This window comes from Puntigrus tetrazona, chromosome 7 (genome assembly GCF_018831695.1).
Source record: "Puntigrus tetrazona isolate hp1 chromosome 7, ASM1883169v1, whole genome shotgun sequence".
NCBI lineage: Eukaryota > Metazoa > Chordata > Actinopteri > Cypriniformes > Cyprinidae > Puntigrus > Puntigrus tetrazona.
Window position 1 is genome coordinate 1171724 of NC_056705.1, and position 26549 is coordinate 1198272.

Consider the following 26549-nt stretch of genomic DNA (forward strand, 5'->3'; position numbering starts at 1 on the left):
ACCCTTGACAATAACACCAAAGAATAGTCGAATGAGGACAGACGTCTTTCTCCTCATCTTTATTTCTTTGTCTACTCGCTGGCTTGATATCAGCTTTTTTATGTGCTATCCAAAGCCTTCTATCCTGAATTTCACAACTGAGAGCTAATCTCCTTGCATTTGATAAATAATGCATTCAGGAGAAATAGTTTCACGAATCATGTGACGTTCAGAATAGCTATATTTTTCATTGCTTACTACATCATTGAAACTCTCTTTCAAGGTGTTTTCAAAGTCTAATCAGACAAACCCAAATAAAAATCGTCTCCTAATGTAAAGAGTTTCCAGCTTTAAATAATGAGTCATTGCTGTGGTAGGTGTTGCTTCAGAGTGATGCATGGCTTTCCCCTAGTCATTTGAATTTGGCTGCACCAAAGCATTACAGAACTGTGCATAATGATGCTGCTCCAGGGTGTGTGACTCACTGTTTGTGTGAACTGATTAATTAGATTTTGTTCTGACACAGAGAGCAGGCGGGATTACATTTGTGTGTTAGAAAAAGAAATCCCATCAGCTGTTCCCCCAGAATGTGTGAGTGTGCATGTGTGATCATATGTACTTGTTGTCGAAGGTCTCAGCAATAAGCATGGCCTACTGCCTTGTGACCAGTGTTTCAGACAGTTGATTGGCCAGTGCTGTTGCAACTGAAAACTGAAATTTTAAAATTAATTTATCTTGTACATCCTCTGCTGGATCTTTAACTTAAAGAGGTCATTGGATCTTTTTATTATTTTGATATGTTCTTTGAGGTTTACTGATAATGTTGAATTTTTTTTCACCAAAAAAAAAAAACCAGCTGTTCAAAAATTATTTTCAACCTCATTCTTAACCTCTAACAGCCTGTTTTTAAGAGACGTGTTATTAAATGGGATAGTTCACACAAAAATGAACATTTTAAAATTTTTAACCCCAGGGCATCCAAGATGTAGGTGACTTGTTTCTTCAGTATAACTCAAACAATTTTTTACTCTAAAAATTTTACTCTAAAATTGTTGCAGTCAGTCAGTCATGTAATACAAGTCAATGGGCACAAAATTTTTGAGAAAAAAAAAAATAGACGTTGATGTGCAAAGAATATCCCTTGAAGTCTTCTCGGTAATTGGCCACTGCTACGATTGGCTAATATCATTGCATAGAAAACCGTATCAACGCCCCCTCGCTATTGCATGTTTTAAGTGTTTTGACTACTTGATCAAAATAAAACAGTCAATTCACAGAAAGCAATATGAAACATTTACTTACAGTTGATGCAGCTGCAGTCAGATCTAGTACCCCATTCTTTATGATCACTCCATGGCACTGTGCCTCATTCACAAAAAAAAGTCCTTCTGATATCTGTACAAAGGCATGAATGAGCCTTTTAAACAAACACATCAAAGCAAACATTCTTTTATTCTGTGTCCTGACAACAGATATGAGCACAAGGACTGTGTCAGAAAGCAAACCTGAGTTCAAACGATTTAGTATTCATTGGTGTAGACAAGATAGCGGCAGTGATTGTAATTTCTATTTGCGACACTCACATTCAGTGTGATCAAGTGTCAAGCAAGCTGTTAATGACTGAATGGCAGTGCACAAAGCCTGTGACGATGTAGCTGATGTCATTTCGTCCCATAGGATCTTAAACAAGTCTTTTTCTAAAGACTTGTTTCGTTTATTAATGATTTTTTTTTATGTTGATGATTACATTTTAACATTTGTAACAAACGATCTAGGCAAAGCTGGTTTGGATGAGCCCTTTAAAGGTATGGTTTTCTTCTGGATAGTCTTGAAATCATTTAAAAATATGTTGAGGAAATAATAATGAAAATTCTATTTTAGTTGAAACCCAATCTATTTTCAACATGCATATGATTCATCCATGTATATGTTACACTTATAGAGTTGATATTTCTATGTCATTGCAATTTTAAAGAAATATTTTGGTAAAACACATTTGTGCAGTAATTGTTGCAAAATTTCATCTCTGCATACAGTACAGTGATGCTAATATAAACATTTACATTATGTTTGTCCAGTTTTTATTTTAGTTTTTTTATAGCAATTCACCAACCTTGTGTTTCTAAATAGCATATTACATATTATTTCTATAATGTAAAGTATTGAAAATAATATGTATTCATAATTAATAATAGGTATTATAAAACTATGCATATTTTCCCACAAAATAATAAATCTTTTTGTTCGTGTAGGTGTAAAGCAAAATACCGGTTGCCTATGGAGTTGCTGCTAAGTTACATAATCATTTTGTTAGCTTTAAAACTTTAAATCCACCCACCTGATTTTGATAGACCTGAAGGTCCCATGTGGACAGTGTTTTTCACACTCTGAGATTTGCAGCAAGATCTCTGTCTATAAAATGTATTTGATGAGTCATTTTTCAAAGAAAACATTGGCGCTAAAAAAACACGTCACAGGTGTTTATACGTGTGTGTGTACTTTTTGCTTGAACACCAACGCATTTGTTTATCTTTCCACCTTTATGTTTTTAAAGGGAACGTGTAATAGGGAATCCTCAACAAAGCCTGACTGACTGCCCTAACAAAGCACCGTATCTGCTTATCTACTACAAACAAGTGCACATTCATTGAGCATCGAGCTGAAACAAAAACATCATACAGCCAACCAGGCTCTACAAGCCAAAGTAACCCATTAAGAGTCAATGAGATGTACGTCTGTGTTATTATTTTCACAGTGCCTGGTTTGATGAGCTCTAAAACAACAACCGCCAATGTAAATTGGTTTTCTGCATGGGTCTCTGTTTCTGTGCTTATTAAGCTTTTGCCACACAACACAAACAGTAGCAGATGAGTAACAGCAGCAAGATGAGAGGGCAATGCGGCAACAGTGTGCTAATGAGAGAGAGAGCGTGTGAGGGACATCTTACTGTGGTTTCTGTTGTCTCGCAGGCTTTAGAAACATCTGTTCCGTTGGCATCATCAACAATTTCGCTTGGTGTGCTTTTTTCAAAAGCTGGGAAGAATAGTTATATTTGAGGAATTTGCCAAAGACTGCAGCAAATCGCTTTGAAGAGCTCAGAATGATTCGGATGCGTGAGAACATGTAGGCTGGACGATAAATGATAATGATGATTATCGCAATATTAATTTTACTTATTAAAATGATAACACAAGTTTGATATTTAATATATCTCAAAGTTCAAGTGGTAGCGCAAACTCACTTTAGCAGAAGCGTTTAATACGCCGATAAATGTAATGAAAGTAGCTCATGCAAGCACTAAACAGTGCTGTGTGGTTGAGTTCTCCACAGATAACAATGATTCCGTAAATTAGTTTAAAGCTAGATAAAGTAGTTCCAACAAACTGTACGCTAAAGTGTTCTTTTTGATTGAGTTTAATAAAACTCAGTCATAATAACATTTTAGTGTAAAATGAGTTTGTTAAAATATTTGCATCCTAACTCTAGTTCTACTGTCAAGGGTTTTAAAGATTAGAAATTTATCGCAATAATTATCTATATGAACTGATATGAAACATTTTAACTGTAATTTTTTGGCCATATTGTGTTTAATTCAGTCTCTGCCTTTTAAGTTTAACTGTTTAACAGGCCATTAGCAGGTTAGTGAGTTCCCACCATCAGCATACCTTAGAAAAGAATAGAGTAATTTGTGGTGTGTATATTGTACAGTGCTTGAGTGTGTGTTTGAGGCCTCTACTGTATTTCTTACTCAGCCTCAAAAAAAGCAGAGGCAGCATGTTTCGCCGTTGTCATGCCAACAGGGTACTGCTATGGGATGTAAATGGATCTTGCCCATCGCCTGAGTGATTGAAGGGTTTGTTACCACGGAAACTGCGCAGAAACACTGAGAAGGGTGTACAGTGGGGGTAATTTCACTTAAAAAGTGATGAAAATAAAATGGTGCTATTCTGAGGAATCCCTAACATAAAATTGTTTATATTCTCGAGAAAGGATGTGGTATATAGTCCGCGAATGTCTTTGAGGTGCCAGTTGGTGAATTCTGTGCTTACATTGCTCAATTAATTAATCTTCCAAACCTCTTTAACCTCCGAATCAATATAGCAGTTTCTCTCACCGACTGCCCCACCTCGCGCCTTAGACAGCTAATGAGTGTGCACACACACTCCAACTCTCACTCTGTATCTCTTCTTTCAGCTTCAACCCCCTGTTGTGTCGCTTAATGAGCATCTAACACCTCTGTGTGTAATAATCATTGGTGTGGGCGTTGGTGTGTACTGCGGTAAAGATGAGCTAGTTGCAGAGATCCAGAGCCTCCAGCAGATGGCAGCAGCCCTGAGCAGTAGAGCCTTTATAGACGCTTTTGACTGAGAATTATTATATTTCAACTGTTTCTTCTTCAGTAGATAATCTTACAGTGCCGGCAGCTGCATTCCCAATGGAGAAGCTTAGATGTTGAAGTTCTATTATTTCACTTGACTCATCATCTCTCACTTTCATCTTTGCTCTAGCCTGTATTCTTCTAAGCAGTTTTTGGGCTTTGTATTTCAGAACATCTGATGTTCTTGCCTCGTTGGCATGAATTGTTTATGTTTTATCCTTCATTCATTCAATTCACTTTGGATAAAAGCCTGTGTAGAATGCTGCATGCTCATCATCATTTTTGGAGTGTGGTGTTGTGAGGCTGGTCATCTTCTTGAAGTTAGAACTTTGGTGTCAAAAGCTAAATAGTCACAGTACAATGCTGTTTTGGTAAAATATGTAAGATTTGGATTGTAGGTAAAAAAAACTATATGCACAATCCTTAACTGCATAATTTGTTCACCTTTGGTTCAGTTTAGTTCTACTTATATTTTTTTAATTAAGTTAAATATTACATTTTATTGTTTTAGGCTACAGTTAAAAATTTGGGGAGAGTGAGTTTATTTATTAGCAAGGATGCATCAAATTAAATAAAGACTTTTAACATTGTTGCAAAAAGTAGTTCTATTTAAAATAAATGCTATTATTTCTATTTTTAAAACATTAATATAGGTAAGTTGTTCTTTAATTGTGATAATATATCACAATATTACTGTTTTACTATTTTTGTGACTTTTGAACAATATTTATAAAATAACCTGAACTAATAAATGCTGTAAAAACAAATATTTCATTGTTAGTTCATGACAACAATGCTTTGCATTTAAACCAATCAGTTGTCCTAGGGGAAATTACCATTTTTCCTGAATGTTGCATCAGGGAAGAGGTGTGAGACTGTTACTTCCACTAAGAGAACACATTCACAGTACAGTTACAGTTGTTCATGCACGCTCAACATGCATAAATTCAGGCCTCCCCATTTGATGGTTGCACTGAAACACATACTTCCTCTTTTACTCACATAATTAAAGAGGACCTGACTCAACAGCTGTGGGGAACTGAAGGGTGGCATCTGTGTGAGTGATGCATATTGATTGTGTGTCTGTGTCAGCAGTAACAGAAGAAGCTGACCCAAGCTACATGGTTTCTTTTTGCCTTGTCATCGGTCTTTGTAACCAGGGTGATGCCAGCGTTGTCACATAACCCCACAATGTGACTGGATGCAGTATGTCGCACAGTAATTTGAAGCCACTGCGATGATTGATGGACAGAAATACAGACAGAGAGAATAAAAAACTGAGGATGGATGTAAAATCTGTCTAAACAGAAGCACATGAGTGTTTGTGGTGACTATTACCACGTCTGTTACCGTGGGGGAGCGAAAGATCACTTGTCTTATTGACTATCACTGTATGTGTGTGTTAATACTGGTGCAGCATATGTTCAGGAGGGGAGAGGCCTGCAGGGTGGAGACCAGCCTTCTGTCACCCTGGCAACACTCCTGCAGTGCCAGCTCTCTCTCTGTGTGTGTGTGTGTGTGTGTGTGTGTGTGTGTGTGTGTGTGTGAGAGAGAGAGAGAGAGAGAGTGAGAGAGAGGGTTTAAATGAAGGGAAGTCCTGTGCTGGGGGTGATATAGAAACAGAGAAGAACAGTGGGTGGGTTTGTTGCACCACTGAGGCTGTGCGTATTGCAGTGCGCTCTGCAGGTTGCTCGTAATGTTCAGGGTATCGACTCTGAGGGCTGGGCCGATCGCTCCCTGCTGTCAGAACTATTAGTATCACACCCCTGGTGATGCTTGTTGGTCGAGCTGAGCAGGCAGATCTGACAAATCATGAATCAACCAACTCGCTCAGTCTTTCTCATACATAGACCCTACTTGAACATACTGTTTTTGCAAAGACTTTTTAGAAAGTTCTGAACATAAACTGTATCTTATCTTATAAATTATATATATATATATATTTTATATATATATATGAGGTAACACTGTGTTTTAGTCACTGTGTGACTAATTCTTACTAATATGTCTATTAATAACATGGCTTATTAGTTCTTATAAAGCACATATGCTGCCCATATTCTACTTTACTATTTCTACCCATTACCTAAACTTAAATACTACCTACTTAGTATTAATAAGCTGCAAATTAGGAGTTTACCCTGGCAATAGTGAGACTAAAGTGTGATCCAAAATAATAACACGTTTAAAATCTGCATAGTTTTTTTTTGTTGAGTGTCATATTTAAGACACCAGGCTTAAATGGCTCATAAAGTGTCACCTCAGTTTTATTCAGAGGCTCAGCCAGAGCCAAAATATGCAGCGCAGTTGCTGACATATGAGCTAAAACATAAGATGAAATTCTGATAGCTTGTAATGTAAATCTGTGAGCTGTGTATAACAGATTACTACTACATAAAATATAGAAATATCAGCTGTCACTGTATATCTGCCAATAATGTCTTCATAAAGCATGTTGCAATATAGGCAAAAACATTATGCAATGCAATACAATGGGAGATATACAAATAAATGTTCATCAGAACTGATGTAGATTGATACTCATATTTAATTTAATATTTTTATAGATAATCAAATAAACTTAAGTATTTTCATCTTGAAATATTAATAGCCAAATAAAAATTACTCTTTATTTGGTTTAAAATCAATAAAGATTTCACAGTAATGAAATTTATGTACATGCCATGGACAAATCAGTTATAATAAATACTGCAATCCTCCATGAAAAGTGAATTGCCAATTTTGATTTTGTTGTGACTTTAAGAATTGCTGTTGAGCATTGTTTGATTTTGCTGTTTGAAGGGACAACTGTACAGCCACACACACACAGACAAAAATTCTGTTTCAACCCCCTTACTCCTTTCTTCACTTCTTTTTGGCCTCTCTCTCTATTGAATAATTGATCAGCTGAGCTGTGGATGAGCAGTGGTGTGTGCTTCAGTCTGCATTCCACAACCTTAGCAAAATCACCTGCCATGAGAGTGAAGAATGTGTGTGAAGGAAAGAAAGAACTGCACAGAGAGAGGGAGGAAAGAGAGAGAGAAGGATGAGAAGAAAGGTATATAAAGCAGATCACACTCAAGCCCTGACTTTCAAAGAGTGTATTCAGTGTCAGTGTATATGTAAGAGTGTTAATGTGCCCTTGTGTGTGTTTGTGTGAGAAAATCATGGTGAGCAGCATTTTCTTGTCCAGATTAAGCCGGATTAGAGACGGAGTGAAGCGCTGAGCCCAGCCTGATCCTCAGATCAATACCACTGTGCTCCTCCCTCTGCGCTTTCCTCCATCTCTATCATTGTTCTCCGTTTCTTTCTTTTTACCCATCTTTGATAGTTTTTTTTTAATCAGTTTTTCTCAATATTTCAGTGTCCAGACTGTAGTTATTCTGACTTGATTATTAAATATGATTATCCATCATTGCATGGCCATTTACCAAACAGACAGACATAGATATTGAATTTATCTGAAACTATTTCCTTTTGTAAAAAGAAAGGCCGCTTTGGTCAATTACACATCTTTAGACAAAAGCAATTGACTGAAATACTGCAACTGACATATTAGAATCAAGGATTCCAGAGAGCTGTGTACCAATAATATATAAGAAAAGAATAATCTCTCTCTCTCTTTCCCTCTCGCTCTCTCATAGAGACTCTCTACCTCTCTTTTCGTCTTTATTATATTACTGTAGATCAATAAAGCTACTCAAACAGAAGCAGAGAGCCTCAGCTGCTATTAAAAGCTCTTCCTCTCCCCCAGACTACCAGCATCTATCAAACCCAGACAACAGATTTACTGCACACAATAACCTGAGATCAGCTCGTAACGTTCCTACACACGTGCTAAAAACTGCAGCACAATGCTGATCTTCGGACAGGGTCATATCACAGATACTGCAGTTTTAATAGAGATGTAGACATGGGGCGGTCAATCACGTGAGTGTGAGAACGCTGATCTAGCATTACGCTCCTCTTCACATTTCACATTAAATATAAAAACAATCAATGGATTGGCAATGAAATTTAAAGATGTCTTATGTAGGCAGTGTTTTAAATGTTTCAGTAATTAAAATACTTCCAATTGAAGACACACAGGACTGCACGGTTAAACTAAAACTAAAAAGAAGGAACCACTTTGTATTTGAGTGTGAGAGAAATATTGGTGTGTGTGACTGGCCTTGAAGCTGCACATCCTTCTTGTCTCTCATGGTTTGCAGATTTACAGCTCTAATGAAGCACTGGGAGGAGAGAGGAACTGACCTTTCTACCAGCAATCTCTTTGCATTCAGACCAAACCAGACAAACAACACAAACCCACAAATATAAATTTCTCACGCACATTTGTGCATGCCATCATTTTCTTTTGGCAAGTTCTTTCTCTTAGCATCATCGTTTCTCTCTCACACACATTTGATGAGTACTGAATAGCTCAGATACTGAGAGAGCTTAATTTGTTCTTTAAAGGTGAAAGTTAAAAGTACACTAGTTCTGTCTCCCGGAGGAAAAGAGGGACTAATGATGGCTTTACTATGAGGCCAGGGGTCGGTTTCAGATTCAGAGACTTTAGACTGTCCGTCAGGCAAAGAGTTCAGAAAAAGCTCTCATGACTTCACTAGATTAATACTTTATTTTCTTCATCTTATTAATGTCTTTCATCCCTCCCTAGATAGACAGAGGGCAAAGCATATTTGACATTTCTTCATAGAGACAGTATGAAATTCATTTAAAAACCCAGTACGAGACCGATCTCATTCATTTTCTGATTGGACAGACACCGCTGCTCCATGCTTTAACAGTCCCAATTGGCATTTTATAAGCGCTCTGAAGTCTGCATATTTGTCAAAGCCAGGGCTAAATTTAACCTACTCTTTGTGTTGTAGTATTGGATGTGAGAGGCACTGTGCTGTGCTTTTCAGGGTGACTGAATCAGATGCTTTCATATGAATAATAACTGGTTCTTTCCTCGTGCAGAATTTTCAAGCTCTTCCAAAGCAGCCACTGCAGATTTGTAAGGAACAGTACATCCAAGGTAAAGTGTGTGTAATCAGACACTCACATGTATATATATATTAACCATTTACACATATTTTATCAAAACCCCTTTGCTCACTCTCTATCAGACTGGTGCAATTACAATTTGGCATTTTACCTATATAAATGTATAGATTCAGGCACTCAATCATAGATTGTTTTATCTGATTTTGGGACTTTATAATGTTTCAGTTAAGATTTAAAACAGAAATACTATGATACTAAATAGTAAATTTTGATGTTTCTGTTGTTTGTATTTATGCATGTATAGGAAAGATCTCTGACATAGTGACGGTCCATCCACGTGCCATGTTCATTCCACAAGAGGGTTGGACTTTCCTCTCTGCAGGTGAGTGTCTTTGAAAAGCAGGGGTTTGTGCTGTGATCTGCACAGTACTAATGCTGTGTTAGGGACAAGTACTTGATGTGTCCTGGTCGTCTGGGTATGTGTTTGTTTGTTCTGACAGCACTGAGCGTGTGTGAGGTGTGTCAGTGTGTTGTTATATAACGGTGTCACAACAAGGACAATGTAACCTGCAGCAGAAGAGGCCAGCCTTCAGACCCCATGGCAATAGCATAATCACAACATTGGAAACAGCCCGTTCTGGCCCGCAATCTCATCTGCTGGCCGGATAGCAAAGATACACAAATCCCCTAAATGCTCTGTGTGTATGAGAGAGAGAGATGGTGACACAAGGGAGTAATGTGAGATCACTTAATTGGTTTTTGTCTCTTTGATATTTTTCAGCCTCAGGAGTACTCATTCATTTTATATGTTTGCTGACATATGCATATTTAGTTTGTGTGTGTGCGTGGGGGAGGTTCAGTAGCAGTGTGAGTTCCTGTCCCTGTGGTGGCCTTGTCACATCCAATTGTGCAGTGTGCCCGGATGTTTCCAGAAGGAGAACAGAGAGAGGCTAGAATGAGGACAAAGTCATCCCTCGTTCCCTGCTTGTCTGGTGGCCTCTAAAGCACAGACTGAACTCCCCCTATTTTATCCCCTGCATCTCTCCTGAAACCTCTCTCCTGAGCCTTCAGGTCAAACCATAATATTTCACTTTATCCTTTTATATCAGGGTCTTTTTAACTTAACCATCATTCCCACAAGGCCTAGCAACCTTTTTTTTCTTAATAGCTGCTTCAGTCAATACCACCTTTCAATAAGTTTTTTCTGGAAGACCTGTTTAGGTCTGGAAGACCTAGACTCATCTTTATAAATTAATGTATTTGTGTGTTGCATTGTTATTGTAAGTAAAGCTGAAATAAAATGAAATATTAATATATTAGATACATCCATCCATCCATCCATCCATTTTCTACCGCTTATCCGGGGGCAGCAGTCTAAACAGAGACACCCAGACTTCCCTCTCCCCAGACACCCCACCAGCTCTTCCGGGGGAACACCGGCACTCCCAGGCCAGCCGGGAGACATAGTCTCTCCAGTGTGTCCTAGGTCTTCCCCGGGGCCTCCTCCTGATGGGACATGCCCACAACACCTCCAGTGGGAGGCATCTGGAACCTCAGCTGGCCTCTCTCGATGTGAAGGAGTAGTGGGTCTACTCTGAGCTTCTCCCGAATGACCGAGCTCCTCACCCTATCTTTAAGGGAGCACCCAGCCAACCTACGGAGGAAACTTATTTTAGCCGCTTGTATCCGGGATCTTATCCTTTCGTTCATGACCCAAAGCTCATTGGTGAGAGTAGGAACGAAAATCGACTTCGCCTTGCAGCTCAGCTCCTTCTTTACCATGACAGACCGGTACATCGACCGCATTACTGCAGAGGCTGCACCGATTAATCTGTCGATCTCTCGTTCCATCCTTCCCTAACTTGTGAACAAGACCCCAAGGTACTGAAACTCCTCGACCTGAGGCAGGATCTCCCCACCAACCTGAAAGGGGCAAGCCACTCTTGACTGAGAACCATGGCCACAGACTTAGAGGTGCTGATTCTCATCCCAACCGCCCCAGTGCACGCTGTACCTAAAAAGGGTATAGAGCTGGTATAGTGTTCCACGTCCCAGGATTCTGCTTTCTCAGAGGAAGACACAATGGCGGGATTGAGGAGATCCTCAAAGTATTCCTTCCATCGCCCGGCAATGTCCACAGTCAAGGTCAGCAGATTCCCACCAGCATTGTATACAGTGTTGGCAGGGCATTGCTTCCCCCTTCTGAGGCGTTGGAAGTTTTCCAGATCTTTTTCGTCCTTCGTCCGATAGTCCTTTTCCATGGTCTCACCGATCTCCTCCCAGACCCGAGTTTTTGCCTCCACAACCACTCAGACAGCAGTCCTCTTGGCCCACCGATACCTATCTGCCTCAGGAGTCCCACGAGCCAACCAGGCCTGATAGGACTCCTTCTTTAGCTTGATGGCATCCCTAACTTCTGGTGTCCACCACCGTGTTCAGTGGTTGCCGCCACGACAGGCACCGTAGACTTTATGGCCACAGCTCCAGATGTCTGCGTCGACAATGGAGGTAGAAAACATTGTCCACTCTTACTCAATGTCTCCAGCCTCCCTCGGGATACAGTCAAAGCTCTGCCAGAGGTGGGAGTTGAAGATCTCCCTGACAGGGGTCTCTGCCAAATGTTCCCAACAGACCATCACAGTACATTTGGGCCTGCCGAGTCTGTCTGACTTCCTCCCCCACCAACGGATCCAACTCACCACCAGGTGGTGATCAGTTGACAGCTCAGTCTCTCTCTTTACCCGAGTGTCTTAGACATGCGGCCAGAGATCAGATGACACAACTACAAAATCGATCATCGACCTCCACCCTAGGGTGTCCTGGTACTATGTGTGCAGGTGGACACCCTTATGCTTGAACATTGTGTTTGTTATGGACAGAATGTGACTAGCACAGAAGACCAACAACAGAACACCACTGTGGTTAAGATCGGGGGGCCATTCCTCCCAATGAGAGACCTCCCCCCAACTCGAAGGCGCAGGGAGGCGACCCTCTCGCTCCATGCACCTAAAACCAGATTCTGTGTCCAGGGGTTGGGTCGCTGAGGTCCCTGCCTTCGGCCGCTGCCCAAACCACAAAGCACTGACCCCTTATGGTCCCTCCTGCAGATGGTGGGCCCACTGGAGGTTGGCCCCATGTCATTTCTTCGGGCTGGTCCCCGAATATTAGATGAAAACCTTAATGAAGTATTGACTTGGCAGCTGACTGAAATAATATAAGTGCTAAAATGACTAAAACTGAAATATAATAATACTAAATTGCTATACAAAAAAAATATAAAAAGGCCAAAAGAATGAAATTTTTTTTTTACATTTAAACATTTTTAATAATAATACATAATAAATACTAATTTAAAATGACAAGAAATAAAGAAAACTAAAATAACAGTTTTTTCAGTTTAGATCAATTATGTCTGTTAATTATGTCTAATTATGTCTGATCAAATCTATCATACATTGAGCTTACATCTGTGTGAAACACATCTATCTAGTATGTAAGTACTCTGCTTATGAAGGTATCGATTTTGTATGCCTATGTTTAGACCATCTTTTCATTTATAAATCAATGGGACTATTTTTGCACTAAGACCAGACTCATATTATTAGAACCACTCTCTTCAATATGTTCTCTGTCAGATCTTAATTTAGCTTGCTCCGAGTAAAGGAAACTTGTTCTTATAAGCCCAGATATTTAGTTTTGAACCATAGACAAAAATCTGGCACTAAAGGGCCATAAGAAAGCTATGACTATGTGTGATTGATTGGACTAATATTTAATGTTAATATTTATCTTTAAACTTTGAACCACTCAACTTGAACCACTGATTAAACACTGTGCTATCAATTTTCAAATTTACCTAAAGATAAAATGTGTTAAAAACAAGAACAAGCTTATATGAACCAGAATATCAAACTATAGAGCTGCATTAGTAAAATTGTGCATTCATTTTGTTCATGTGAATACTTATTGAAGTAAATTTGATTTCATTCACAAAAATTAGCTGAGCAGTGGTCAGGATTCTTAACATTGTTATTAACAGTAATTAACACCTTAAAGTAATAGTTTACACACTCACCTTTGAGTAGTTCCATTTTCTCACTTGCTGTATGTCTCCAGCTGAAAATGAACTAAATACTTGCGACTTTTTGTGACAGCAACCTCGTAATGTTTTATCAAAGAAGTGGCTTAACTTTGGAATTTGAACTAAAATCATTTTTCGGATGATTGCTCTGACATTTCAGACTGAGTTCAACAAACATTCAAGTACTTTTTCAGAAACGTAAAAAAAAACAATTATGAAAATGTAGGTGTGACAGGGCTGAGACTAGGGTAATGGGGTTGAAGATGGTAACGGGTGGTAAGATTTTCCATAAAAACTGTATTTTATTGTGACCAAGAAAGACAAAAGATATACATTTCAATTGAGCTGAGTTTTAATAACCTGACTGCAGGAAAAAAAAAACTTTAGAAACTTTAGAAAACTGACTGAATGGATCATCAAGATAAAGCATAACTTGACCTTTTATAAGGTCCCACAGGTAACAGTGCATGTCAGAGCACAAACCAAGCATGAAATCCAAGGAATTGTCTGTAGACCTCCAAGAGACAGATCTGGAGAAGGGTACAGAAATATTTCTGCAGCATTGAAAGCTCACAAAAGCATGTAGCCTCTGTTACCATTGATGAAAGACATTTAAAACAACCATCCTAGAGCTGGCCTCCTGACCAAACTGAGCAACTGAAGTTGTTCATCCTCCACCTCCACAACATATGTGGAGATAGGAGAAACCTACAGAAGGACAAGCATCACTGCAACATTCCACCGATCTGGGTTTTATGACAATGTGGCAAAACTCAATTCTCTCCTCTCTGGATAACTTCAGAACCAAAGTGTTAAGAACACAACCCCATGACAATCTCACAACCCTGTTATGATCAAATAAGTAATGGGATTGAGTGTGAAGGGGTTGTGATTGTGGCCCCTGCCCTAAATGTATTAAATAAAAGAATAGAGAACATGGAATGCATGGTATTAAGAAATAGTGTATTTTGTTAAAATAACAGATCATTTATACAAGTGTTAGATTTGCCTGGATCACTGCTGACAGGAAACAAAGTGTTAGATTGAAAAGGGGGACAGGGTCAGGGAAGGTCTATGAGCTGGGACTCAAACCTGCAATGGCCAAAGCACAATGGCACTGAATGTTGACACGCTTTGTTATATGATGTGTCTTACTGTTAATGATGTCACATAAGGATCGGTTGAAACAATATATTTTAATTTAAACTATTTAAAAAAGTAATAATGAATTTACTTAAACCTCACCAGTAAAAAACTCCACATGACAAGTACACTTTCATAGAAGGCCATGAGGGACATGACAAAATAGGTGGTATCAACAGAAAAAAACAAGATAATTTCTAATATAAAAATAGAACGTATGCCATGTTTTTAAGCCTTTCAAAAATAGATTTTAGTGACCCATTAAATAAAATGCACTTAAAAACTCAAATTGTACCAGTTTTTGTGGAATGACTTGTTTGCTCAGAATTCACATACAGACGTGGACAAAATTGTTGGTACCCTTTGGTCAATGAAAGAAAAACTCACAATGGTCACAGAAATAACTGTAATCTGACAAAAGTAATAATAAATAAAATTCTATACATGTTAACCAATGAAAGTCAGACATTGTTTTTCAACCATGCTTCAACAGAATTATTAAAAAAAAAATAAACTCATGAAACAGACCTGGACAAAAATGATGGTACCCCTAACTTAATATTTTGTTGCGCAACCTTTTGAGGCAATCACTGCAATCAAACGCTTCCTGTAACTGTCAATGAGACTTCTGCACCTCTCAGCAGGTATTTTGGCCCACTCCTCATGAGCAAACTGCTCCAGTTGTGTCCGGTTTGAAGGGTGCCTTTTCCAGACTGCATGTTTCAGCTCCTTCCAAAGATGCTCAATAGGATTGAGGTCAGGGCTCATAGAAGGCCACTTTACAATAGTCCAATTTTTCCTCTTAGCCATTCTTGGGTGTTTTTAGCGGTGTGTTTTGGGTCATTGTCCTGTTGCAAGACCCATGACCTGCGACTGAGACCAAGCTTTCTGACACTGGCTAGTACATTTCTCTCTAGAATTCCTTGATAGTCTTGAGATTTCATTGTACCCTGCACAGATTCAAGACACCCTGTGCCAGACGCAGCAAAGCAGCCCCAGAACATAACAGAGCCTCCTCCATGTTTCACAGTAGGGACAGTGTTCTTTTCTTGATATGCTTCATTTTTTCGTCTGTGAACATACAGCTGATGTGCCTTGGCAAAAACTTCGATTTTTGTCTCATCTGTCCACAGGACATTCTCCCAGAAGCTTTGTGGCTTGTCAACATGTAGTTTGGCATATTCCAGTCTTGCTTTTTATGATTCGTTTTCAACAATGGTGTCCTCCTTGGTCGTCTCCCATGTAGTCCACTTTGGCTCAAACAACGACGGATGGTGCGATCTGACACTGATGTTCCTTGAGCATGAAGTTCACCTTGAATCTCTTTAGAAGTCTTTCTAGGCTCTTTTGTTACCATTCGGATTATCCGTCTCTTAGATTTGTCATCAATTTTCCTCCTGCGGCCACGTCCAGGAGGTTGGCTACAGTCCCATGGATCTTAAACTTCTGAATAATATGTGCAACTGTAGTCACAGGAACATCTAGTTGCTTGGAGATGGTCTTATAGCCTTTACCTTTAACATGCTTGTCTATAATTTTCTTTCTGATCTCTTGAGACAACTCTTTCCTTTGCTTCCTCTGGTCCATGTCGAGTGTGGTACACACCATATCACCAAACAACACAGTGATTACCTGGAGCCATATATATAGGCCCAATGGCTGATTACAAGGTTGTAGACACCTGTGATGCTAATTAGTGGACACACCTTGAATTAACATGTCCCTTTGGTCACATTATTTTCAGTGTTTTCTAGGGGTACCATCATTTTTGTCCATGCCTGTTTCGTGAGTTTATTTTTTTAAATAATTCTGTTGAAGCATGGTTGAAAAACAATGTCTGACTTTCATTGGTTAACATTTATAGAATTTTTATTTATTATTACTTTTGTCAGATAACAGTTATTTCTGTGACCATTGTGACTTTTTCTTTCATTGACCAAAGGGTACCAACAATTTTGTCCACGTCTGTACGTCTGTTGCTTTAGCTGTTTTGTACAAAATTCATGCATTGCATAAACATGTATATCTGTAACCTTCATTGACATTATTCTGAGAAATGAGCTAAAAAAGTTATCACGACACAAGGTCATTGACATTTAACAAGCTGCTAGAAAAACGTGAAGCTGGTCCAAGAATAGACCTAATGAAGCAAACTGCCTTAAGAAGCTGTAAAGGGAATTCAGTTATGGTGATATGGGTCTGTACTTTAGGCATATTAGATTAATCTTAACATAAATTGGTGCTATTGGTGCTATCTAGCCATCATGATACTGAAAAAGATGCTCATTTAGAGAATAAATTTTGATGTAGTTTGATTCAAAGTGGCCATATAGTCTGCATCGACACATTCAATTTAAGAATTAAAATATCTAAATAAATAAAAATAATTATATGATTAATATGGTCTCACTCAACTGGTTTAAGTGAAAAGCATTGTTATAAAAATTAAATGCTTCTAAAATGAAGATCTGCATTGCCATCTTCATTGACCATTCAAATCGTAAACTGATGCTGGCCAGTTTAGATCAGATTAACTTACACTTAAGCTGCTGCTTCTGCCAAGGACAAGCCATTTCCTCTCCTTCCTTTCCTGAAACTGGTCTCGTACACACACACATCAATAAAAGGCTGTAATAAACACATAACTTGTTCTCTTCTCAGGACCTCTTACTCTCTTTCTACCTTATTAAATAAAGTTTAGAATACTCTGAATTGGCTTGATATGCCAGTTTATATACAACATTTATGTAAACAATTTATCTCAGTCTCCATACAAGTCAATGTTGTGTGCCAATGTCGGTGTGCGTGTGTGAGGGTGAGTCAGCGCTCTGACAGTCACCACAGCGTAGACTCTCTCTTTCTCACACACAGCCCGTATTGCAATGTGAACTTATCCTCTCACACATTCGCTTTTATCTGACAGAAAAGCTGCTGGGTGCATTACTGTTCCTGCTGACACAGATGGGAGAGATGCCAACACACACACGCACACCACTCGGTGTCATCATCTTCCACTTTTATCTTTTTATTAGGAAGGGGAGTTATGAAAAGTTGTGGTTGAAGATTAAATTTGGAAGAGGTCATTATGACATGTATCTGTGTGTGTGTGTGTGTGTGTGTGTGTGTGTGTGTGTGTGTGTGTGTGGAGATTTCTGTCAGGTGGAGCTGCGTCTCTTGGCTCACCTGTCAGCTGACCCACAGCTGGTGAGAATCTTTCAAAACACTGAAGCAGATGCCTTTACCATGCTGGCAGCCCAGTGGTGGGTACACACTCACATATAGTGTATGTAATGCACATACAGAACATATTTTGGGTTATTTTAGCCATACTTTCAGTGTGACACAAGTTTGGGGTCAGTAAGCTTTTTTTTTTTTTAAAGAATGAATGCATTTATTTATCATAGATGTGTTAGGTTGATAAAAACATACATTTATAATGTTTCATTTACATTTATAATGTTGCAAAAAAGATGCATTTCTGTATATATTCAAGTTTTAAAATACATAAATGAACGGAAAACTATTATTTTAACTTGTAATAATATTTTACAGCGTTAGAGAATTTTTACAGCCTTGGTGAGCATAAGATACTTCTTTCAAAAAACCAACCCCAAACTGGAATGATTGTGTGCACCTGTTCTGATCTGGTCATGAGAAAGGAACAGTGTGTCATGGCCAGGAAACAGTTTGTTTAAATGCTGGTTTTGCTAGGGCATCAGAAGCATCGTGAGTGTTTTGTTTTGTCTTGCTGAAAGAACCTCCCAGTGTCTTTGCACAAATAAACCTCTTCGAGGTTGTTAAAAATTTTCACAATTTAATAAAAGTTAATCTAAACCATTAAAAAGAATGGTATCCCATTGCCATACAATTTATGAGCAGTTTAGAGAAGTCTAACCTTTATATATTTATATGCAAAGTGTAATACTCATACTGTGGATAACAGGTTAAGAAGTCACAGAGGGTTGACCAAAAAGAGTTTAAAGAATTCTAGATGTTCTATTTGTCACATAAGCAAAAGGTAATAAACAGGCTGACAAGAGGGCAAAGTGTCCTGCAGTACCAGTCTGTGTGTTTCACCCTGAGGCTGTGTGCAGTCAACCAGACAGAGAGCAAGACAGAGAAATGATCGAGAGAGATGAGAGACAATCAGTCTGATGCTCACATCTCCACAGTTACCGTAGCGTACAGTGACAGGCCTGTCAAGACAAAGTGTGATTTGATTGCTGACATGAGCCCAGTTTGTGTTTGAGGATAGATATGTGCCTCGCTTTCTAATGACCCCAGATCATCACAGCATTGCTCTTAGCATATTCTTTCTTTTGTGTGTGGATGTGTTTGTGTGTGTGTGTGTGTGTGTTGCTCACCAAAAAGAGCTGAGATTTTTCTATAATAATGTGCGAGTACTGACCCAACACTGGCCGCTACTCTAATCCAGTAAGACATCTGCTGGACAGCCCCTGCTTCCCTGTCACTTTACAAACACTGATGCCTCCAGCATACCAGCACTGCTAGCACTTTCATTACATAAATGTCTCTGTCTTTGTCTTTAGGAATGGTGTGAGTGAGGACAGAGTTAGCCTAGAGGACAGAGAGCATGCCAAGTGTATCGTCTACTCTCTGGTTTATGGAGCTGGTGAGAACTGTTACTTATAATGCATGCACACCATCCCTTACAGTCTACAGAAAGTTCAGAGCATGGTATTATTTATCATCGATTTTACTATGCATGTTGTTTTGCTAACTTAAAGGAATCATTTACTCACCCTCAAGTAGTTCCAAACCTATATGAATTTCTTTGTTCTGCCGAACACAAAGAAAGATATTTTGAAGAAAGTTTGTAACCAGGCTGTTTTTATCATCACTGACTTCTATAGTAGGAAAAAAAATACTATGGTCAATGGTGATCAAAAACTACCTGACTACAACCTTTTTTCAAAATATCTTCCTTTGTGTTTGGTAGACCAAAGAAATTCTACTCAAAAACTACTCAAGGGTAAATGGTGACAGAATTTTTTATTCTTGGGTGAACTATTACTTTAAACCACATAGGTTCTCTTCAGTGCCTATAGCACACAGTACCGTGAAGTGCTGTATGTTGGCATATTTGCTCATGGGTGCGCCTCTGAACCGTAAATACAATGTTACTAATTACTGTGAAGCAGCAAGAAAATGACATCCTGACAGCTCTGACAGGGTGATAGCCCACATGAATGTCTACAGTCAAAAGGCCGTTACTATCAACAATACTTTAGGCACATATGACGTGAATTCAAAAGTAGCAGACAGTGTGGACATGAGTGTGAATTGATGACAGAAATGTAATTTTTGAATTACCTATGCTAGCATTCAAAACAGTTGTACTGCTTAATATTTTTGTGAAACTGATCAAAAAAAATTCTGGAATTTTTTAAGAAACATAAAGTTGAATAAGTATTTATATGAAATAGAAACCTTTTGTGACATTATAAATGGCTATTTATTATGATTAGTCTATTAATCAATGCATTCTTGCTGAATGTATTATATTGTAACTCACTTATATACTATTTGTATTTCTTTCTTTTAAAAATAATGACCGTAAACTTTGGAATACTAAAGTATCCATAAAAAATTGGAACCATTTTATTTTTAATTAGAAATTTAAAATTAAATGAAAAAATAAATAGCGTACTGATCCTAAACTTTTGAATTGCAGTGTACACTTTTAATTTAAAATAATTCAGGAAAAAAAAACTGTTCATAAGCATGGTTGTGGCATAGGCAAAAAAGAGATACATAAATGGATTTTTTTAAGAAGGGAATAGATATTGGTAGAAATAGAAAGAAATAAAGAGAAAAGTTATGGCTCAAGCTGAAGGGCTTGCTCTATGAGTCAAGTGCAGAGAGCCTTATTGTGCATAGTGGTTGCTAACAGAGATCTCCCAGAATGTGGCCTCCATGACTACAACCTTACTAGAGAAGAATCTTATTATGTGTGTGTGGAGGCACTGAAGGAGGGTGTCACTGTTCTACTTTACTTTAACTGGGTCAGCTTGAATGCATCTTTTTTTTTTCTCTCATATATATATATATATATTTTTCAGTCCAGCATCTCACAAGTGGCTCAACACAATATGTTTGTGCGCTGAAGTTGCTGTGTTCAGACATTTATTGCACTCTTACAAAGGCATACGGCTTGTTGTGCCAGAGCGAAACATTTTCATTTTGACCATAATGTCATCTCAAGAAAGCCGAGAAAGAGAGAGACAGTGTGCGGAAGGGAATAATGAGTGACTGAGTGCTGGTATAAAGTGAGTGAGAGAAAGAGGGGGTGAGAGCGCTACAGTGTCAGCATATGTTGATAATCTTGCAGAAAGTGGAGGATTGCCATGGTTACAGAATACTAAAAGGAGGTGTAGCATAGAAGACAATCAAAAACAGAAATATACATACACACGCACTCATAGGCGAGGGGGAGGGGTGGCCACACACACAAGTGGGTCAGAATATGAGAGACTAACTATTGAGTATCCCAGAGTGAAGGATGGTTTAGAGATGTAGAGGTTGGAGTAATTAGGTAAAAGGAGGGGCACTAGAGAGCAAATGATCTCAACCAGTGAGAATGCACAGCGACGCACTCTTTATCACTTCTGCTTGCCTGCTGCTGCCTTCATTTCGCTGCTCGCTTGCTTCATATAGTCATCTCTCTCTGTCTAGAAATAAGCTCTATTACAGGCAGACAGAAGGTCAGATAAAAATTAGCCTGAGTCTTGTTGTTATATGAACTGCTTAATTCAACAGGTCACTGTGCATAAACTAAAGCAAGCAGCATGGGTTTCAGCCATGTCATGTGACCAGCTGTAGTTTTTCCCCTTAGTTCAGAGCTTTAATAGTTATTTTTCTGGACTACTTTTTAATGGTTAAGTTAAATGTTATTAATCAAAAAGCATGTCTAAATTTATACCATAAAACTTAAACAATTTAACCACAATTTATTAATAGTGACATGCTTAGGTTCCTATGAAATTTTGTATTTTTTTTCCAACCTGTTTTATTGTTAACAAATTCTGTCTAATAATTTGAAAGCATAAAAATAAGTTTTATTTATTCTTCATATAGTCTTTTTTCCTTTTTTCCTCAGAAATTCCGTTGTGTATTTACATTTTTTAAGGCATTGGAAAATAAATGGAATTGAATATTAATATTTAATATATGTTTTACTAAAAATAAAGTTTTAATCGTTTTTGTAGCAGCTTATTATGTACATTCTACAGAACGATAGTAATATTTTTCTGCCTCAATGTTTTTCTGCCTCAATGTAATATTTTTCTGCCTCAACGTAAATGGTTGTTTTTTGGCTTAATATTGACAAATACTAGGGGGAGCGTAAATGTGCTTACTTGTGTGTGCGTGCACGTGTGTTTGTTTGTTTGTGTGTGCGATACAGAGAGTGCAACGTAATGTAGAGACAGAAATGACACACAGTCATGTAAACAGGGCTGTCGAGAGTGGGGTGAAAGGTTGTGACAATTATAGGGGCCCACGGCAATCTCAACCGACTGGCTGAGGCCAGCATAAAAAGACGCTGTGCACAGTTGATGGGCGACTGCTTATCATTTGCATGTGTTTTTAAGCCTTGCCAATTTAAACATTCAAAAGAGTTTAAAGCATTCAAACACAAGATGCGGAAAAGCTCAAAAAGCTTTACCATTTAAGCTAACAAATAAACTGTGATAATGTAAGAAATGTTGAAGGTGTCTGAATAAATTTTGGTTTGACTGTACATTTATTGTTACAGTGAAGACTATGCAGTGCTATTTTAGATTTCTGTACCTGGACACCTAATTGAAAAAACTTAAACATTGTGTAAATAGCACATGAAAATGAAATGAATAACATAACGCTATTTAGTTTGTTTAATAAAACAAAAAGGTATAGATCTGTTCTATTAAAAAAAAAAATGTTTAAATAACTTCTGATCTGGCCCTGTAGAGAAACATTTTTTTTATAAAAATAACTTTCCCCCCAATTGTAATTCTGTTGCTGGACTAATGAGAAATTCTTTGCATTCTGCTTGGTTGAAGTATTGCACAATTTCTAATGCAAACAGTGCTACAGTATTTTCTAGGTATTCATTAGCGCTGCTTGCGAAGCATCACTGGTGTAGTTAACACTGTAATTAGGGTTAGGGATCTGAACAAACCATTAGACCCAAGTATAAACTCTTGCACACAGCTTATGTGCTGTGGACATGATACTTCAAATTGTGTGGCTTAATAAGGCGAGGTGAGCTATTAAGTTTATACATCATGAGAGTTTTCCTTACTGCCTGTTGGATAATAAAAAATGGTAAAAAGAAAAAAAAACACTTAAGACCTAATAAAATGTTGTGAATATTACATTTTAAATTAACTATTAAATTTTCTATTTATTAATATATTAATTAATATTTATAATTGTGATTTAAATGTCTTAAACTTAAGTCTTCAGTGTCATGATCTTTATTCAAAAATGTATTTTATAATTGACACAACCAATCGTTTGAATCAAGTATGAATGCCATTCTTCTGTTAAACACAAAATAAATTTTTGGGAAAAATTAAGTGTTACCCAAACTGTTGGCAATATTGTGTATGATATTTTACATTAACAGTATCACTAGAGGGGAAAAGTAAGCACTCTCCAATAATATGTTGTTTTTATTTCACCACATTTGTTGTCATGGTAGTTGTTGTCATAGCAACATTGGGAGAATGGGGTGCTCAGTTTAACCTATTTCTCAAAATCATTCTGTGCCTCATCTCACCTCATTTTGTTTTTTTTTTGTCTCACCTTGAACTGTTTATAAGGCCTGGAATATTTCTGTTCTCTCTTGTTTTGTCCACTGACTTTCTCTCCCTCTTTCTCAACACCCTGACACACAGGAAGAGAGCGGTTGTCTGGTATTCTGGGTGTGAGTGCAGTAGAGGCCAGTCGTTTTCAGGACACTTTCCTACAGACATACAGAGAGGTGCCGGCGTTCATCCAGCACACCATCCAGCACTGCCGCAAACACGGTGTGTATTTGATAAACACAGAAGTAGAGCTGAAAAAACGAAACAGACACTCTTTCACAAAACTCACTCACTTTACAGTTCACTGTGTATACTGAACTGCTGTTATCCACAATTTCACTGATATTACACACATCATTGTTTTTACACCATGGTGTGAACTTAAGTCACACATGCTTTTCCTGCTGTGACTACAATAGTAACATTTTCTGCTGCCATTATATTTCCTCTAGTTTCAGCTGAGTGTTGCTTTAAAATATCCAATTTACAGTTTGGTTTCACTATTATATTAAAGTATGAAGTATAAATGTTGATTGGTGTGTTTTATTGTAGTAAGAAATATTAATGCAGTGTGTCAAAGTAAAGAACAATGCAAGGTAGCAAAATAAAAAGGGACATAAAGTATTAGTTAAGTGTGAATGATTAACAGGCAGAAATGTAAAGGCCTTGTGGACAGCACATCAACATATAATGTGTGCTTCTGTTATTCAGTGATCCAGAATTTTAGAAACATTTTAGAATCCATTCTGAGGTTTTTTTCCCCCACATTTGCAACCTGTGCATGCTAGAGACAGCCGATGCAGCTTCACTGAATAGGATACGCGTATTGCTGGATAGTGTGCGTTTCCACCCACCATTTGTTCAGTTTTACTTTTAGAGACGCTTTTATTAATGCCGTTTGGAATGTGGTACATATTAGATGAATGAAACTTATTGTCTTAAAGGGATTGTTCACCCAGTAATTAAAATTCTTTCATCATTAAGATTATGATGACAGATGATGACATAAGATGATGACTGGCAACGTCACTGTCATAAACTTTTAAACTGATATGCCCAAAACAAATCAACAAAATCAACAAACAAAAACACAGATGCAATGCCGTTCTCATCAGAGAAATACACGCATATTCCAGTGAAGCATCATCAGTGTTATCTGTTCATATGACATGCCCGCACTAAGCCACTCACATTCCTGAACACTGTTACATGTATGCATGCAGTGTTCTCTCTTTGTGCCCCATAACTTTGTGCCCCTGGCGTCTCTGTGCTTCTGGGAAAAAGATTTTCCGAATGAGTCCACTGGCTGACCTCACTCTTTTCCAACAGGGGTTTATGCGTAAAGCTTGACCTATTGTCTGACTTACCCTGGAATGCACTGGCATGAGTGATTCGTAAAGAGTCTGCTTGTGAATGAGTGACTGAGTATAATAAGGCTGAATGAGTGTATAAGTTGCTGTGTGTGTTCTTTCTTATTGATGCCTTAGGTTTTGTCAAGTCCATAATGGGAAGGCGCCGTCCCCTTCCTCATATTCACTCCACTGACTGGAGCCTTCGGAACCAAGCAGAGAGACAGGCTGTCAACTTTGTACTACAAGGTATTACGTGCGTTTCCGCTTGTGTTTGTAACGTTTGCCACATCTGTGATAGTCACAGTGGCTGTGCGTGTCCCGTCAGGCTCAGCTGCAGACCTAGCCAAAATGGCAATGATCAAAATCTGCTCTCAAGTGGCTTCTGCCTCTTACACTGCCAGGTACATCCACCCATTCATCCGTCCAATTTTCCACTGCACGCCTCTCTTATAATCCCAAGTGTACCTGAATAATACATTTTGAATATGGGAAATGCAGTAAAACTTTAGTTAGTTTCAGTTAGTTAAATGTATGGATGTAATGTAAATGTATGGGTTTCATGTTCCATAGAACAAAGTAGGTTTATAGGTTTAGAACCAAATGATGATGACTAAATGAAAGCAGAATATTAATTAATACATGTATTTATTTTGTTGAACGTTCAACATCATTCACAAACAAAGAAAATAGTTTTCACAGCATTTGTTAATCTAGCTTCATATGTTAATACAATCTTTCTTATTCAAGGATACCTTTCCTTTTTTCTCTTTCTACACATCCCTGATTTTCTCATTCTCGTTTTCTACCTCAGCCCATCTGTGTGAATCACTCAACTTGCAGTGCAGCTCTATATATTACAGTCATTTATCTTTGTTAGCATCTCTCTATCCCTCCTTCTTCGTTCTTTTTCCTCGCCCCTCCCTCCGAGTCTCTTTCCATTCTGTTCAGTGAGCATTAGGAGATGTGTCTGAAATAGATGGCTTCCAGACCAGTGTAGAGCAATGAGAATATTTGACACATCTAATGTAATATTGCTGTCATACTCCAGAAACTAAACACATCATGGGTTGGTGGTCATGGTCTGGTTATTATATCTCCATGTTAAGATTGATAGTACTGTTCTAGTTTCTGTGTGTCTTTATCTTTTTAGGCTGGTGGCTCAAATCCATGATGAGCTGCTGTTTGAAGTGGAGATCTCACAGTTGGAGCAGTTTGCTGGTGAGGGAGAATGCACACATCCTGTTACATAAATATGAAAGAAATAATTATAATAAAATAAGTTCATTTAAAAAAACATTTCTGTGGTCTTATTTTAGTATTAATTATATTATTATAGCTTTTACAAATGTATATTTTGTTTAATTTTTAGACATTTTTAGTTTATTTTATTATTATATTGTTGGTTCAATTGTAGTTTTTATTCATTTTTCAGCCTATTTTATTTTTGCTTTCAGTCAAAGTTCAGTTCAGTTTTAAACATAATATAATAATATATAACAAAGATAATGACACTAATAGTAATATTATGCTACAAATGCTGTCTAAAATGATACTCAAAATATTTAATTGATAAATCTTTTATGATACAGTATGGGATTAAATAGATCAGTTAGTTTAGACACAAAAGTACTGGTCATTTTAATATTGAGAATATTCTGTTGATCAACAGTGTTGGTGAAGAAGACCATGGAATCTCTTCAGCGCATTGAAAATTTGGGAGTGAATCTCTCTGTAAGTGAACACCCACGCAGCTTCATTTAAATGACGGTCAATTTATCTTAGTACAAGAAAGAGCTTCTGGATGTAGAGAA

At 37.9% G+C, this 26549-nt stretch overlaps 1 protein-coding gene across 1 annotated transcript in view; it reads left to right on the top strand.

Annotated features, from left to right (window-relative positions):
- The window catches only part of poln (polymerase (DNA directed) nu), a 46988-nt gene that overhangs the window by 16254 nt on the left and 4185 nt on the right, over positions 1-26549 (top strand). Inside the window, exons 17-25 of the mRNA XM_043243871.1 lie at positions 9323-9380; positions 9654-9731; positions 17722-17833; positions 19124-19206; positions 23477-23608; positions 24874-24984; positions 25064-25139; positions 25889-25956; positions 26408-26469. Coding sequence (XP_043099806.1) covers positions 9323-9380; positions 9654-9731; positions 17722-17833; positions 19124-19206; positions 23477-23608; positions 24874-24984; positions 25064-25139; positions 25889-25956; positions 26408-26469 — 780 coding nt within the window. The remainder of the gene's footprint in view (positions 1-9322; positions 9381-9653; positions 9732-17721; positions 17834-19123; positions 19207-23476; positions 23609-24873; positions 24985-25063; positions 25140-25888; positions 25957-26407; positions 26470-26549) is intronic.